The 16,359-nt window shown below is 41.6% G+C and overlaps 2 protein-coding genes across 5 annotated transcripts in view; one reads left to right on the forward strand and one right to left on the reverse strand.

Annotated features, from left to right (window-relative positions):
- Positions 1-441: 441 nt before the first annotated feature.
- On the forward strand, positions 442-3,123 carry gins2 (GINS complex subunit 2). The gene is made up of 5 exons (XM_037693395.1): positions 442-534; positions 613-727; positions 1,271-1,370; positions 1,447-1,573; positions 2,995-3,123. Exons 1-5 carry the CDS (start codon positions 445-447, stop codon positions 3,121-3,123), a joined length of 561 nt encoding a protein of 186 aa, XP_037549323.1. The 5' UTR covers positions 442-444.
- Positions 3,124-6,473: 3,350 nt separating this feature from the next.
- Positions 6,474-16,359, reverse strand: part of gse1b (Gse1 coiled-coil protein b) — a 128,107-nt gene continuing 118,221 nt past the window's right edge. For all 4 annotated transcript variants that reach the window (XM_037690511.1, XM_037690504.1, XM_037690518.1 and 1 more), the window contains 9 exons: positions 15,888-16,218; positions 13,842-14,482; positions 13,622-13,734; positions 13,245-13,515; positions 10,854-10,967; positions 10,327-10,701; positions 9,738-10,067; positions 8,339-8,442; positions 6,474-7,379 (listed from right to left, as the gene is read on the reverse strand). In XM_037690511.1, coding sequence (XP_037546439.1) covers positions 7,239-7,379; positions 8,339-8,442; positions 9,738-10,067; positions 10,327-10,701; positions 10,854-10,967; positions 13,245-13,515; positions 13,622-13,734; positions 13,842-14,482; positions 15,888-16,218 — 2,420 coding nt within the window. In that variant the 3' untranslated portion in view covers positions 6,474-7,238. The remainder of the gene's footprint in view (positions 7,380-8,338; positions 8,443-9,737; positions 10,068-10,326; positions 10,702-10,853; positions 10,968-13,244; positions 13,516-13,621; positions 13,735-13,841; positions 14,483-15,887; positions 16,219-16,359) is intronic.

The following is a 16,359-nucleotide window of genomic DNA, read 5'->3' on the forward strand; positions in this document are numbered from 1 at the left end:
GCATAACTTATTTTATCGCTTGGTGATAAACTTGTAGTACTCCGAGAACATCGCTAGCAAATGTTGCAACTGCAAAAGATACACGCGCGCGGATAACTTCAACAGTAACTTACACAGTGTCTCCCTCTAGCGGCCACTGAAAGAGTTACTTCAATCACGTGACTTCTACTTCCGGTCAAACTAATAATAATAAAAAATCATCGTATTGTTCATATGGTATTGTCACTGTAATCATTGTTAGCCTATCTCACACATAGTAATTATTTAAATCCTCTCATATTATGGTACAATATTTAGGCGAGAATGTATTTAAAGTGTTTTGTTTCGTACTTCCTGTTGATGACGTAGCTGTCCACGCCTTGGATTTCCAGCGCGGGAACCGTCGAAAGAGTTGTGTAGCTAACTAGCTTTGAGAAGGTTCAAGAGACGAAGTAAGAAACAGCCATGGATCCGTTAGAGGTTGAGTTCCTAGCCGAGAAAGAGCTTTTGAAAATAATCCCAAATTTCAGCCTCGACAAGATCTTTTTAATCGGGGTAAGTATGAGAGGAGTCATTTCGTCAGATGTTCGCGGACAGATGAATGAATGGCAAGAACCGTCTTTCTGTCCTCAGGGGGACTTGGGACCTTTCAACCCCGGACTGCCTGTGGATGTCCCTGTGTGGCTGGCTCTCAACCTAAAACAGAGACAGAAATGTAGGATCATCCCCCCTGACTGGATGGATGTTGGTAATTATTTATGTTGACATCTTTTTATGTGGCTGAGCTCACTGAACATTTTAACAATGAAGTTGTTTAGCAGCTGTGGAGGATAATTTCAGACATTTCCTGATGTCAAACTACTGTACTCTTATAAAAGTGCATCTTTAAGCACTCAGCTGATGTATTATTGTTGTGACATCACTCAAATGACAAATGCTTTCTTGTCAATTTCAAACTTGTTTTAAATATTTAAGTTATATGTTGTTGTTTCTTTTTAAGACATTGTCTGCCTTTTTTTTTTTTTGCACCTGACAAATTTGACCAATCCCCAGCTCCCCACCCCCACCATCACCATGTTTGAATCATGCAGGTTTTAACTTTTTATTAAAAATTGGATTCAAACTCACAGTAAAATTATTTAATGTCTTAAATAGTTCCAGCTGTTTTTACCGTTTCGCTTGTTTTGAACAAATTTTAGGGTAAAAAAAAAATTGTTTTTACTCTAAAATTTATTCTCATGCATTAATTTTGTTGTTTTCCTGCTTTAAATGTTCTGCCTCCGTCATACAGAGAAACTGGAGGAGACGCGGGAGCTCGAGAGAAAAGAAGACGCCTTTACTCCGGCTCCCAGTCCTTACTATATGGAGCTCACCAAACTGCTGCTGAACCAGTGAGTCTCAAACACCAACGTGCCTTCTTCCGACCTGATGTGTTTTGTTGATGTGTGTGTGTGTGTGTGTGTTTAGTGCATCTGACAACATTCCCAAAGCCGATGAAATCCGCACGCTGGTCAAAGACATCTGGGACACTCGGATCGCCAAACTCCGCCTGTCTGCCGACAGCTTCATCAGTCAGCAGGAGGCTCACGCCCAGGTGACGGAGTTTAACCTGAACATGTCTTAGAGCGAGCACTTAGCTTTCTGTGCCGCCAACTGAACGATGCATCGACTAAACAAACAGACGGCTGCAGTTTAAATCGTTTTTCCATTTGGTCTGATTTTCAGAATCTGGTTTAGAAACTGCTTCTTTGTTTGTTTGTTTGTTTTTTGTTGTTGTTGATAAACGGTGAAAACGTCCTAAAAAATGTGATTAAGGTTATGAACATTAATTTTGTACATAAATTAAATTCTGCACCGCCTAAAGTTTTTATTCCCAGTTAACGGGATTATCAGCCATTGTTTCGCTGTCTTGCAGAATACTTGGGATTATCCCTTTAGCCGGTGTCCCACCTGCTTCCTGTTCTCTCACATATTAGGGTTCAGGTGTCTGGCTCATTACAGAATGTGTCCATTAACACCCCCACCACCACCACCATCCATCCAATCTACCATGTAACTTGGGAATAAATTCTAGAATTTCCGTTACTTTCATTCTGAGATTTTGCTTTTGGAAACTTTTAATTCCTCTTTTTCTGGATGTAAACCACATTTTGGATGATTATTTCTGCTGGTATCAGATGCTGTGCAGCTGGAACGATTTTTACTGAAACTTTAATTTTTGGACATTTATTATGATGCGTAACCATGACAACAAAATTTTTTTTTTTTTGGACAACTGGGAGCAGCTGATTAACATCTCAAAAGCTCAAATAATATCAACTACGGCCCCAAATCTCAAATGAGTTGAAAAGGAGGTGCCGTGGATGCATTCTCATCTACCTGCCGGCTGTGCTCGAGTACCAGACCACTGAGATCCTGGAACTAGCAGGAAACATGGCTCGTGACAGCAGATGGACCAGGATTGTCCCCCGGCACCTGCAGCCAGCTGTCCGCAGCGACGAGGAGCTCAGCAGGCTGCTGGGAGGAGTGGCCGTCACTCTGGGAGGAGTTCTGCTCAACATTCGGGCAATCCTGCAGCCCGGAGGAACCGAGAGACCAGCTGAGTCTGGGTGAATGGCATCTGCGGCCAGTTTCTTCAGATCTTCTGTGAGACAGACGTTTACAAGAGATCCTTCCTGCCTACAGCCAACAGGATCTATAACATCTCAATGAAACGAGGAGAACGAGTTACAACATTCAATTTCCCTTTGGGATTAATAAAGCATTTTGAATTGAAATGGTCAATAATGGCACTTATAAGGGTGGGCTGGTGTAAAGAATAGCTGTCATACTTATCTGCCACCAAGTCCACGTTTACATTCGTGATTTAGGTAGAGCTGCTGACATTTTCATTTTTTTATTTAGAAATGTTTAAACTTTATGCATTCTCTTTAAAAACGTTTTTTTTTTTTATCCCCGAGGCTTGAAGCAAAGGGCGTTTGGAAACCTGAGCATGTTTCTTGTCTCCCTCTGCAGCTGGACAACCTGACTCTGATGGAGATCAACACCATACGGGAGTTTCTTCTCGATTCTCTCAACTGCATGTACAAGCTGCGCTCCAATGTGCAGCCTGGCTCCAGGAAGGGCCAGCTCGTGGACCTCTGATGGCCCGCTGGGCAGGACTGGACCTTGTCTCGACAATAATGACAGTCTGGGATTGAACCGTTGAACTGTGCACTAACCGGGTCCTGTGCTGAATTTGACCCAGTCTCTCCTGGATTCACACGCTTTAAAGAAGACGTGCATTTCTGATAAACATCTTTAATTTAAAACAATTATGGCTGTTTTTGGCATGTACTAAATTATAACGTCAGTGGGGAAGCTACAAATTGTTCCAGTTTAATTTTGACATTTAAAAGACAAATTGTAGCTCCTGCTTTATTTGGTGGAATAAGATCAAATTGATCCCAAACCTTTGAACTCTTGTTTACTGAAAGTTGACGAACTACTACTTGTTTTACTTTACAAAACTTCTTTCTCCTACATTTTTTTTAAGAATAACGTTGCATCTTAAGTAGCTTGTGCACTAAACCAGAGGTCCTTTGTGATAAAGAGCCATTTTTGCCACTTTGCTCACTAATTAAAATGTTTGGAGTCTCAAAACCTGCTCCAACTGTGTACAGTCAACTGGTGGCCCATGGACCACTAGTTGGTTGGAGATGGCTTTTCCAGCCAGTGGGGTGATATTATAAAACAAAAAATGTATTAACTATTATTAATATTTTTACATTTTAATACAAAAACAACCAGATTCATGTAAAGAAAGATAAAATATCATTTTTCACAATTTTATAAAAATTTAAACACTGAGCTCTGCAGGCCGATGTGAGTTCTCTTTAATTGTTGAAGAATTAAGCATAAAGTTAAAGACGTTATAAAAGTAGGCCTGTTTGTTGGATATCCAATTACATTTTTAAAGAAAAATAAATACTGTCGTTTACTTCGACTTTGTTTTTTGCGTTTTATTTTTAGTTTCATCAAATATTCCTCCTCGGCAGCTTGTGTTAAACATATTCCAGAACATTCTGCTGGTTTTGAGAGAAAGATCACGCTGCGAAACTGGACGTCGACACAGTGGCTACAAAGTACTAGCACGATGTAGTCCAGGTTTTACGTCTTGTATTTGTACTATCGTTCACATATTTGAAAATGTCAGGGAATCTGCTAAAACTAGCCATTTTCATTGTTGGTAATTTAAATAAAATTTATTGGGATGCGCGATATTATCGGCATGGTATTGGTCAATATTGGCAATAAAGTTAAATATCGGACATTCCCTATATATAAAAAAAAAGTGTGTGTATATATATATATATATATATATATATATATATATATATATACACACTTTTTTTAATGTTGGAAACTGACAGCAGAACTGCTATTTGCAATGACTGCTCAGCGTCAGTGATGCGAGGAGGAGCGAAAACAAAGTCCTACAACACTTCAAACCTAATTAACCATCTCAAGAACCACCATTCTGACCATTACGATGAGTTCATGGTGGCCAGATAGGAAAGCGAGAGAGCGGTCAACCACAGAGAAACAAAACCTCACCAGCAGTCCATCCATCCAAAGACCATGCAGAATAATGTATTTTAATTCCACAGCAAAGAAAGCCGTGTAGTCTCTGTAAGTAGGTCTAGGAAAATGTATATACATCGGTATTGGTATCGGCCAAAAATCCAACATGATGCATCCCTAAAAATGTATTTTATTTTGGTCAAAGCTTGAAAGAGCCGCTGCAGAAATACCAGAGCCACGTGTCCCCAGAGCCGCAGGTTGCAGACCCCTGCACTAAACTGACTGGTCAGAGCGCATTGAAACTTTCTGAGCCATGAAGCTTGGAGCGTCATCACGTGACTGCGTTCTGGTTCAAACTCCAACACGGTGTTATGAATCACTTTGCTTCAGGAAGAGTGACAAGCTCCGAAGCCTCTATCATTTGCCCATCGCTACCAAGAACTCAAGAAGTTTTCTATTTCTAAAGATGTCCAGCTACTACACACACATGCACACACACAAATATTAATGTTTAACATTTTTGAAGTATTTTATTTTCTTTTTTGTCTGAAATCACAGCCATATATTCATAAATACCTAATTACTACATTCAACAAACAATATATTACAATGAATTTAAACATACATTTAAAAAAAAAAAAAAAACAGGATTTCACAGCATCTAGACATCCTCCACTGAGTAACAGGACTATTGCATGGGCGTGCATGGGTTGGAGACGCAGGGAGGCTGAGGAAGAGGCTCGTCTGACTGCGCCTTCCTCCCCAGCTCGTTGGCAGCTTCCCTCAGCATGCACGCATCTTACCAGCAGGCTGCGTCGTTGGCTTTCTGCTGCTGTATGAACGGGCAACACTGTGCTCCTCTGATCTGGATTAGGCCTCGCTTATTTAAAAAAAAAAAAAAAAAAAGTTACGATCGAACTAATCTTTCGAGATACGTTTAGTGTCAGTTCTTGACTTGCACGTGTTTGAAAGGTGTAAGAGATGCAGTATTCGCTTCAATGTAAAGTCCCTGATCACTAATGTTAACGTGGACGTTCACATGCTCCCAAATTACTGAGGCACTTTGAGTGTGGCATAGTTGTGCTTTTGTTTTTTTATTATTATAAATGACCTTTGAGTACATTTCTAAAGTTTTACATCGTTCCTACTATTGGAACTTCAAAACAACGTGGACGACTTATTGATGGCTTTAAGGGTCTCGGGTCGCACATGCAACCATCAAACCGTGACTGCGTGAGTTAGCTGGTTGTCAAACCTCAGGGCAGAGACTGTAAACACATTGAACAGAAAACATTTTGAATTCTGCACATATCAATCAATCAATGTCCACTTATGTGATTTTTCAGCTCGTAGTTTTGGGATAAATGACCATTTTTGGTTTAAATGTTTGGCCCAATTTCAACTTGAAGTCAAAAACCAAACAGTTTTTGGCACCGTGTCTTTTAATGGCGGTTGTTAAGGGCTTGATTTTTGTATGTTATAACAGGAAGGCATTTCTATTGTGACTCCAAGGCGACATCTTTTTTAAATGAATGTTGAGAGGAAGTTCTTCAAATCGGATGTGGATCTGGTTTTAAGCACGAGGCTATTACAATTACAAAGTCATGCCAGCAGCAGTGAAGCAAAGCAGGGGAGTTGTTAAAACGTCGACGTGTCGCTGTGAAGGAAGGCGAGATGAGATGTCCCGTGACCTCCGAGTACGCTTTGCTGAGCTCAGAGGTCAGACGAGGTGGCTGTGGCTCGGCTGCGCAGTGCCAGCACCGAATGAGAGCAGGAGCGCGTCCTGCTTTCACTCGATCCGTTAAACATCTCAAAGTGAGCCTTCTCTGGCCCGCAGCCGTCCAAACACTAAAAGCAAGGCTTTTTTTATTCATTTATTATTATTTTTTTTTTACTTCCAACCCCAAAAAGCATAAACATATAAAAATGGCAGGCTTTTTCTTTTAAAAGAACAATGATTAACGTAATAAAAACATACAAAATTCATTTGTCTTCATATTATATACAATACAAGGCTGAAGCACCCTTTAAAATTCTTTTCAAATTTTCTATTTCGAAATAAACCATTTCCTTAATTCTTTCAAAAAAAAAAAGAAAAAAAAAGAAAGTACATTTTCTAAATTCTTCCGTAATTCAAATAGTTTTTTGTTGTAACACAGTACCACCAGGTAGTTCTTCAGCTTTTATTCTTAAGTGCATTTCCAGTTCAAGAGCTCACGTGGCCGCTGCAATAAAAATCAGTCCCGACTGACTGGAAGCCTTCGCGTGGAGCTTTCAAGTCTTGTGACAAAACCCCCTCCAGGGGGAAGCTGCTCCTTCATTGGCAGGATTGTCTGTGTGGCTGTGGCGCCCGGGGATGCAGGGGCTGAACGACAGAAAGCAGGTGACGCTGTGTGTGTGTGTTGATTTATAGGTTCTCCTCGCTCAGGTTAGCCTCACTGATCTCTGGTTGGCTACATTGGCACGCGCTGGTGGCTTCGGGTGCACACCCCGACAATCCAAAGACTTGACTGTCCATCACCGAATGCTCCCGTCTCCTGTGCATTCACCTGTCTGGGTCCATTTGTTTTCTTTAATCTTATCTAACCAGCCATATTCTCCTTCATGGAGCCACGAGGACCAGGCTGTGGAAAAATAAACTCTGGGTCTAAGTCTGGAGGGGTGATTGTTGGGGGTGTCCGATCAGAGTGTTGGGGTCACCTTGGAGGGTAGCCTTTGTAATGGCCGCCTCTCGGCCAGTGTGTCTGTGGCAGTGTCAAACACTTCCTGAAGTGCTCCAGCTCTGCTTGTAGCTTCTCCCTTTCCACCGCCAGCTTTTGTCTTTGGGACATCAGCTCCTGAGTGACAGAGGAAAGACTCGTTTAAATATAGACGTACAGCTCTAGTATTTTATATGCGCATGCCATCATCTTGGATTATGGTTTTATCTCATGTAAGATCTCAAATCTCATGTAAATTACTTAAGAATAAAAATAGCAAAATCAATTGCATTATTGTATAAAGTAAAAGAGTTTTTGAATGACAAAGCTTTGTATATGTATAATGTAATGATTGTTCCATATTTAATCTATTGTACTGAAGTTTGGGGAAAAGCAAGTAAAACAATTACAAACCCTATTTTTAATTTGACAAAAAAAAAGAGCTATAAGAATTATTAGTACGAAGTGCTATGGTCACACAACAAATATATTATTTCATCAGTTGAAATTATTAAAATTTTATGATTTGGTTGAATATAATATTTTACAAGCTCATAAAAATATTACTCCCAAATATTAAATTAAAATTTGTTGGGAAAAAAGTGTCAATATAACCTTAAGGGAATGGAAATGTTTGTAAAACCTCCATTTAGAACTAGTGTGAAGGAGCTGCGTTGTAATTCAGGGATTAGGATTGTGGAATTGTCTTGATATCACTATAAACATTTTCTAAAACAATTTATATGTTTAAAAAAATGATTAAGTTAAAATTGTTGGGAAAGTATGGTGTCAAGTGAAGGCTGCCTAATATTTTTGTTTTCACTTTGGAGATGTTCAAGCCCAAGTTGTTGTTTGCCTAAAGTTATTTTATTTTTTAAATAAGGGGCAGATTTTTTTTTTTTTCCTTCTTTCTGCACCCTTTTCATCGTTTTTCTTTTTTGATGAATTCATTTTGTTTTATGAATGAATAAATTAAATAAATAAATAAATCTCAAAATAGAGTGGCCAGAATGCTCCTTCCACTTTGTGCAGTAATTTCTTAGCAAAAGTCCCATCAGTGTCGAAGTGTAACTCGTTTCCCGTGTCCTGCGTCTTACCCCCATGCTGTGAGACAGCTGCTCAGCGGTCAGACTCAGGTTGTAGTTCTGTGCTTCTAGCCTGCGACATTGGCTCTGCAACACTTGTCTCTCCAAACTTTGCTCTGTCACAAAAAAAGTGGGTGGACAGAGAAGAATAATGTTTAAGTCACAAATCAGATGGAAACTTGTCAGTTTATAATGATCTATCAACTAGAACCCAAACCATGTGGTAAGTTTAGACACATCTCTTCATATTTCAGTGGCTGAATGAACCAGAACCTAAAAGGAACTGGTCATTTAAACGTTTGATTTAATCGAGTGATGTTGAACAACACTGCCCTCTAGTGACGAAGGAAAACTACAACTTGTATTGTTGGAGCAGTTTTTTTGTTTGTTTGTTTGTTTTTATTGTTTTTCATTTCTGGGATTGTCTGTTATTGTTAAGAATATTTTTTTCCCCTTTGCGAAAGTAATACTAGGTTTGATAAATGAAGCACAAAAGCATTTAACTGAACCACTAATTCAACAACTACAAACCCTCATCATTAAGAGCACTTTGGTTGGCCTTGCTGTTGGTTTGGTATGGTAATAAGCAAAACATAAAAGTGAATTTATTTTTAAATTAGAAAGAGCATAGCCGTAGAACATATAAGCAAATATTTAGTTGCATGCATGCAATTTTGAACATACAAAGAGTTGTAAGGTTTTCCTGGCATCACTGTATGTTTTAACAGTACTTGACCGTACACGTCACACCGCCGTATAAGTCGCATCAGTCCAAATATGTCTAATAAAGTAGAAAAAAAACCCCATAAATATGTCGCTTTGCTTTATGCATCTATTATGCGTCACCGCTGACCACCCGGAAACGTGGGCCGGTGCTGTGCTAAAAATCGACTGGCTGCCAAATGGCGGCCGTGGGAGCGTGCACAGGAGGACTTTAACATGAATTTAAAAAAATTAACACTTAAAAACAATTATTTGTTTGCTCGAAATAATAGCAAAGGTGTGTCTCAGTTGAACTTTGCCTTAATAAATGCACTTTAACGGTCAAATCAGCTGCATTTTGCCTGGGCGGCGAGGCAAACTGAAGCTGATTTGATGTTTGCTCCAGGAGTTCCAGAACGAGACGAAGGTGGCTTTGTATGGCAAGCCAAGTGTCTCATTAATAGCCACTTTTACCTATTAATGAGACACTTGTCTTGCCATATTAGTCAAGAGCCCTCTAGTGGCTGAAAATGGTAGTGTTCAATATGTTCCATGTCTGAATGAATGAAATGGTTAGATCTCAGCCAAAAATTGGATTATAAATGTGGGGAAAAAAAACAAACATGTCATTTTGTAAGTTGCAGGCATGCTAATTTATGCAAAAAAACCAACTGTGATTTATACAGCGAAAAATACGGTAGTTGTTTACCTTCAATATAATCTTGATAAGCTTCAAATATAGATTCAATTCCCTGCCACTTGGAAACCGGAGGCTCCTCTTCCTCCTCCTCTTCCTCATCAGAGTTCTCAGGACCAGAGAGGTCTTCCCTCATCACGGTGACCTCCTTGTGGAGGGGCATGGAAAAGTGCTGTCCGTTAGGCTGAGGGTGAGCGTGCGACAGTGGATGGGGAAACAACGCTGCGTTCGAGTGCGACTGTGAATGTGGCTGCCGGCTGGAGGTGTTCTGAAGCTCAGGGATGTTGTAGTGCACAGAAGACTCCTGGAGGTGGGACGACTCAGTCACACCCACAGCTGTCCCTGAAGGTCCAAGACAGGAAAGAAAAAAAAGTCACGTTTTATCCATTCAGTGAATTTTAATGTCAACGACGATACAAATGTACATTTGGATACGGATCACTTCTTTTACAGCACATGTAAAATGTTTTAGTTGTCTCTGCATCTGTGAAATGTGGGCTCACCAACAAGTCGGGAAAATAAATAAAACTAAACACTTATTTAGAATTTCCCCATCCTGTCATGAAACGCCTGCAGAGAAATGTGGGTCTGATCCGTTTACCTTTGTGTTTCTGCAGAGCTTTCTGAGTGGACTGGAGCACAGATTCATGAAACTGCTGGGCAAATTCCTCCGGGGTGAAGCTGTCCCAGGGTTTTGTGCGTCCATTGATGCTCTGAAGTCCCTCTTTAGCTTGCAATGGGAGTGGGGGCCGCAAGCTGTTTAGCAAACTGGAGCTCCTCTTTGAGATGGGACCTTCACTGGGCCCCCGGGCCTTGTCTGGGTATACAGCTGGAGAGGGGGGTTCTTTTGGCCTTAATGTGTCTCCAAGGGGTTTTGGATGGCCATTGGGGGATGCTGGGCAATGTAAGGGGGGGCTATGATGTCTGACATTATGTTGGTCTTCAGATTCAGAGGACTGTTGGGTAAATGCTGGATCTGCAATAATCACATCCACAATCATACAACTGTAACACAGCAGTTAAGAGACTGATGTCATTTACACTTACAGGTCTACTCAGATACATCATAAAAGTCAATACAAACACTTCAGGGCTGGGTAAGCGTGTTTATTCATGGACATGTCTTACCAGAGGTCTGTGATGGAGGACTCTTGCACAGTGGATGAGGTGCATGCCTGATGGCATCCAAGGTTACACTCTTTTCTTTAATGGCTTGAAGCAGTTCAACCACCCTTTCATTGTCTAAAACGAAACAAAGAACACGATTTAACATTCATCTTGTTTGTGAGTTTTACATTTACTTCTACATAAGCACTTAAGTTTGTTTAAGGAGGCCAATTGATGTTAAAAAAAAGAAAAGAAAGTTGAATGCTGCCACCTCCTGGCTGAAAACGGTAAATCACACATTGCAGGGCAATTGCAGTGTGTGCTCTTATTTTCATCTGTGAGGACCATTTAAGCTTTTAAAGACTTTTCCCTTATATACTGAACAACAAAAACAATAACGATAACGTAACACTTTTGTGTTTGCTCTCATTTTTCATGAGCTGAACTCAAAGATCCAAGACTTTTTCTAGGTACACAACCGACCTTTGTCTCAAATATTGTTCACAAATGTATGTAAATCTGTTTGTGAGCATTTCTTTGCAGAGATAATCCATCCACCTCACAGGTGTGGCACATCAAGATGCTGATTAGACAGTATGATTATTGCACAGGAGTGCCTTAGGCTGACCACAACAAAAGGCCACTCTAAAATGTGCAAAGTGCTGACTAACGCATATTTACACACATTTGTGAACAGTATTTGAGAGAAAAAGGCCTGTTGAGTACACAGAAAAAGTCTTGGATCTTTGAGTTCAGCTCATGAAAAATGGGAGCAAAAACAAAAGTGTTGCGTTTATATTTTTGTTCAGTTTAGGTTAAAGTTTTGGTTTGAGGGACTCTGAAATGCATTGCATCAGAAAGCTTTGACACAAGTCCTCCTGACTAACTGGGCCAATGCAAAGCATTGCACTGTGGGCACACTGCTTAATGCACGCTGTATATAATAAAAGTATGAGGCTGACATCATTTTCTAACTCCTCTATGATTTCCTTTGTGGCTTGAGTCAGCGTGTTCACGAGTGTAGTGCACGAAGTAGAGCTCATTAAAGTGAAGCATCAGCACACTTCAGAACCGACTGCGATCGACTGTTTTTAATCATTATATGAGTAACTTAAGAAATAAGAAGTCAAAGAGACGATAGAACAGAAGTGATTGACATATGTTGCATGGCATGTTAAGGTCACTGTGTTGGCTCAGTCATTTATGTACAAGTGTCCAACTTCCTTATGCTGATGTGTCTGTTGTACTGCAAAAACAGCACAAAGATTTGAGCCAAAACCACATTTACCACGAGCTAGTTTTGATATTGTTCCAATGGTAGTAACAGAGTTATCTTCTCGAAACTACATGAACAAAAATAAGCCAAATTTTGGTAATAATACAAGCCAATAGGTATGCATGTTTAAGTAAATGGTAAGTGGACTGTACAGTAGTCCCTCGCTACTTCGCGGTTTGTTTATCACGGACTTGCTCTATCGCAGTTTTTCAAAATAAGAGTGGACATGACACAACTGGCTGATAGATGGACGAGCCGCACGATCGGCATGGAATTTTTATTTAAAATAAATTGTTTAAAAAGTATTTAGCACCTGCTGCACATTTGTGCAGCCCATACTGCAGGATAGAATAGAATAGAAACAGCCTTTATTGTCCCATGGATGGGAAATTCCAGTGTATCAGCAGCAACAGCAGCAATAGCAGCAACAGATAAAAAGATTTCACACAAAAGTTCCTAAAATGTTAAATGATGAACTTCCTGCAGCAGCTGATCAGCGTGCAGAACGGAGAAGTGGGCGTGGCCAAGAGCACTTGCAGGTGGCAAAGAGCAGCAGAGGCAGGAAGCTGAAATGGCATTCTGTGCTCTTTTACAGCTTTAGAGTTTAGAAACATTGTTTAGAATATTGCAAGAGTGTGGGAAGGGTTTAAAACACCATATATATATATATATATATATATATATATATACTAAACTACTACTTAATACTTGTACTAATAGTCCTGCTTCATGGTTTTTCCACTTATTGCAGGTCTTCAGGGTACAGATCCTCCGCGATAAACGAGGGACTACTGCACTTCTATAGCACCTTTCCATCTTATCAAGATACTCAAAGCTAATCAGTGCTTTATCACATTCATACACCGATGGGACACACATCGGAGGCTATGAGGGGTTCAGTGTCTTGCCCAGGGACACTTCGGCATGTGACTGCTGGTGGAATCGAACCCCCAGCTCTTGAATTGGAGGACGACTGTTCTAACCACTCTTGCATGTCTTTAACTATATTATGTAGATTCTGAAATATACACAAACAACTTCTATCACATTTGGAATAAATGGAAGACTGATTTAACCAAACATTTAGCATGTTGGATTTAATAGAGCTAGAGGGAGTAACTCCTCCATAGACTGACCTTTTCTCTGCTGCATAGTGACATGGGAGAGTTTAAACATAGTGAGAAATCGCTTCTTATCCTCCAGCTCTGGTGCCTTGTCCATTTCCTCAGGAGTGAAGCGTGTGCTGAGCTGAGGAGGAGGAGGGGGAGGAGTGCGTTTTGATTGTGAGGCAGGTGGCGAAGGGCTACGCTCTTTGAGCATTCTCCTTCTTTTCCTTCTCTTCTGCTGCACGAGCTCATCACGCCTGCCGACCGTAGTCAGGCCTACATGTTTCAGAAAATCTAATTTCTATACAAAGAGAAAAAACAAATAAAATATGCAAAGTTTTATTGAGATATTTGGTAAAATTTTATGTAAAAACCCAGAAGGCATTTATTTTTGGGTGGTGTTTTACCTCTGTGGAGTCATCGAGCTTGAGTGGGGGCTGCTCTGCTACTCTCCTGAGATGGGCTCTCACCTCCTCTTCATCACTCTCATCATACGAGTCATCCAGTTCATAATAGTAACCTGCACGAAATACAAAAGTTATGAATCCACATGTAAATATGGCCCATACTTTGTTTTAATTTTTCTAAACACATTATTAGAGGCACTTGTACGTTGGTTAGAAATACCTTTCTCTCTGGCCTCCCTCCTCCTCTTCTCCTCCAGATCCAGTTTACTGACAGGCCTCCGGTGCTGCTGGAGAAACTCGGCATAGATCAGCATCGAGTCTGGACCCATCCCCGATGGAGCTGCCTGTACCATCCCTGACCCGGGGACCATTCCAAGACCTTGTCCATGTCTACCTTGCCCCGGATGTCCCTGGAAGTTCTTCAACCCACTGATTTTGGTGCTTCCTTCCATTTCATACTGGCTCGATAGAGGCAGCGACGCCCTCTGCTGATTCAACAAGGTCTGGGTGGATTTCTCCAGCTCAGCAAGGAAGGTGCTGGGCTCAGGAAGTCCTGGAGGAGCTCTCAGTGGAGGATATTTCTCCATGGCTCCCACATCACGCCTTCGAGATGCATCTTCATATTTGAAGGGGCCTGGGGGCAGCCGACTGAGCTCGTAGTGCCCCATCCCTGAGAGCTCGTGGTTACGTCTGGATTCGGAGGCAGTTTCTATAAGAGCTACGGGGTTCCACAGGGTAGTGGGGGGTGGAGGGTGGTGTTCACGAGGTGGCTGTGGAGGTTTGGGGGAGATGAGGGGTGGAGGGGCACCTAATAGAGGGTGATGTTCTCTGCTTCCTGGTTCATGAGGATTTTGTAAGGACCTGCAGTGACAGAATAAACAGAAAATGAGTTCAATGCAAATTGAACTATTTTTTTTTTTTTGAAAATAGTTTTTTCTTATTACGAATACAAAATAGAGACTGAAAACAAAGCTTGTATGCCATGCCTATTTCCTGTCACCCATGTCTGTGTGTCTGTGCAAAGCAGCGTTATCAAACCCAGACAGAGTAGCCCAGAGCAGAGTGAGAATGTGGCCAAGGCACACACTTTCCTCCCAACACTGAAGCTGGTTTTTGATCTGCTAGGCCTTTGTAGTGATGCATGTGCACAAACATGCACACAGAAGAGAGCAGTACACTAAAGAAGAGGCCAAAAGAAATGTCATTCTGACAGGATGCCAGAGAACAAAAAGACTGATGTATGGACGGTAAGAAAGATGTGTGTGTGTGTGTGTGTGTATGTGTGAGGGTGGTGGTGGTGGTGGTGGTGGGGGGGGGGGGGGGGGTTTGAGGAGGTAGCTGTAGAGGTGGAATAGCAGCAGTCAAAGTGAGCAGGAAATAAGGGCAGACTGGTGATGGACACTTTCTCAAGTGTATTTCTAAATCAAACCTGGCAGTAGAGCACACTGCATGACCAGTCAAATTATCCATGCTTCCTGTTTGTGTTGTGCGTGTGTGTGTGAGCGAGAGTAAGTAAAGTGTGTCTTATCTGCAATCTGCAGACTGTGAGCTGTGATTATGCGATTATACTGTAGGGTTACAGATAGTGTGTGCACATGTGTGTACCTCCCGTCCTACCAGCGTCAACCACAACCTCTCTTCTGAATCAGGCACAACAGCACAAACACAGGCACTGCAACAATGGAAGGTAGGTAGGAGGCTTAGAGTGTGCATGGTTGAGAGGATTAGTTGAGAATTAGCTTTTGTGTATCCAAGTACTCTCACCCGCTGCCCATTTGAAATCTTTACCAGTTTCCACTCATGAAACAGCAGTCATCAGGATCCTGCTTTACAACCCCAATCAACGCCTAAACGTAATAGTCTGTTTTCCCACGTCAGACCTGGAAGGTAGCTCGAACAAAAATGGAGTAGATGTGGTGCTTCTGAGGGGGTTTATCTTTTACTGCCGAGTCCCGCCTGAAAACGAACTTCTAAAGCCTGCCATCCTCTGAGGCTTCAAAGCACAGCAACAACTGTCCCTGTAAGGCTAGCAGAAACAGCCAACCAATCTTCCCCTGCACATTAAATTGTGCATGCACTGAAAGCATTTCTGCATTTTGCTGTCACAAGCCCAGAACAGCTTGTCTCCATCAGATAACAGGCATAAAATAGTTCTGAAATTGCTAAATCAAATCACAATAAATGCTGCCATGGCATGTGGTTTTTAAAGAAAAAAACCCTTTTTGAAATTTCTTGGCTGGACCCAGCTTTGGGAGAGTTCGCTCACCTGTGCGAGTCTGTCCTGTGATCTGGGACGTCAGCGGGCCGGCCTATGTCCAGATGCTGCTCCAGAACCTGCTGGCGGAATTCAGACACCTGGTACTGACGATCCTCTTTCTCCTGCCGCAGCTTGCGTTGTCGCGCCAGCCACCGCTCCTCCTCGTTGGGCCTCTGTGGGATCGTTGCGGCTGGGAGCCCCGTGGCTACAGTGCTGGGCCCCAAGTAAAGGCTGTGGCCTGAGATCAGACCAGGAATGGGATGATGGGGTTGAATCATTGACGAGTGGATTCCAGGTGGGACTGGTTTGGGAGCTGGAAGGGCGGGCTCTTTGGTTTTGTCTGCAGAGAGGAGGAAAAAAAAAAAAAGTCAATTTGAAAAACAATGTTCTAGCTGAAGTTGATTATCAATATTATTTTTATTTAATCTATAAAATCAATTCTGCAAACCTCAAGCATCTTAATCTAAGTATCAATTGGCTA

The sequence above is a fragment of the Nematolebias whitei genome, chromosome 2 (genome assembly GCF_014905685.2).
Source record: "Nematolebias whitei isolate Nwh7 chromosome 2, NemWhi1, whole genome shotgun sequence".
NCBI lineage: Eukaryota > Metazoa > Chordata > Actinopteri > Cyprinodontiformes > Rivulidae > Nematolebias > Nematolebias whitei.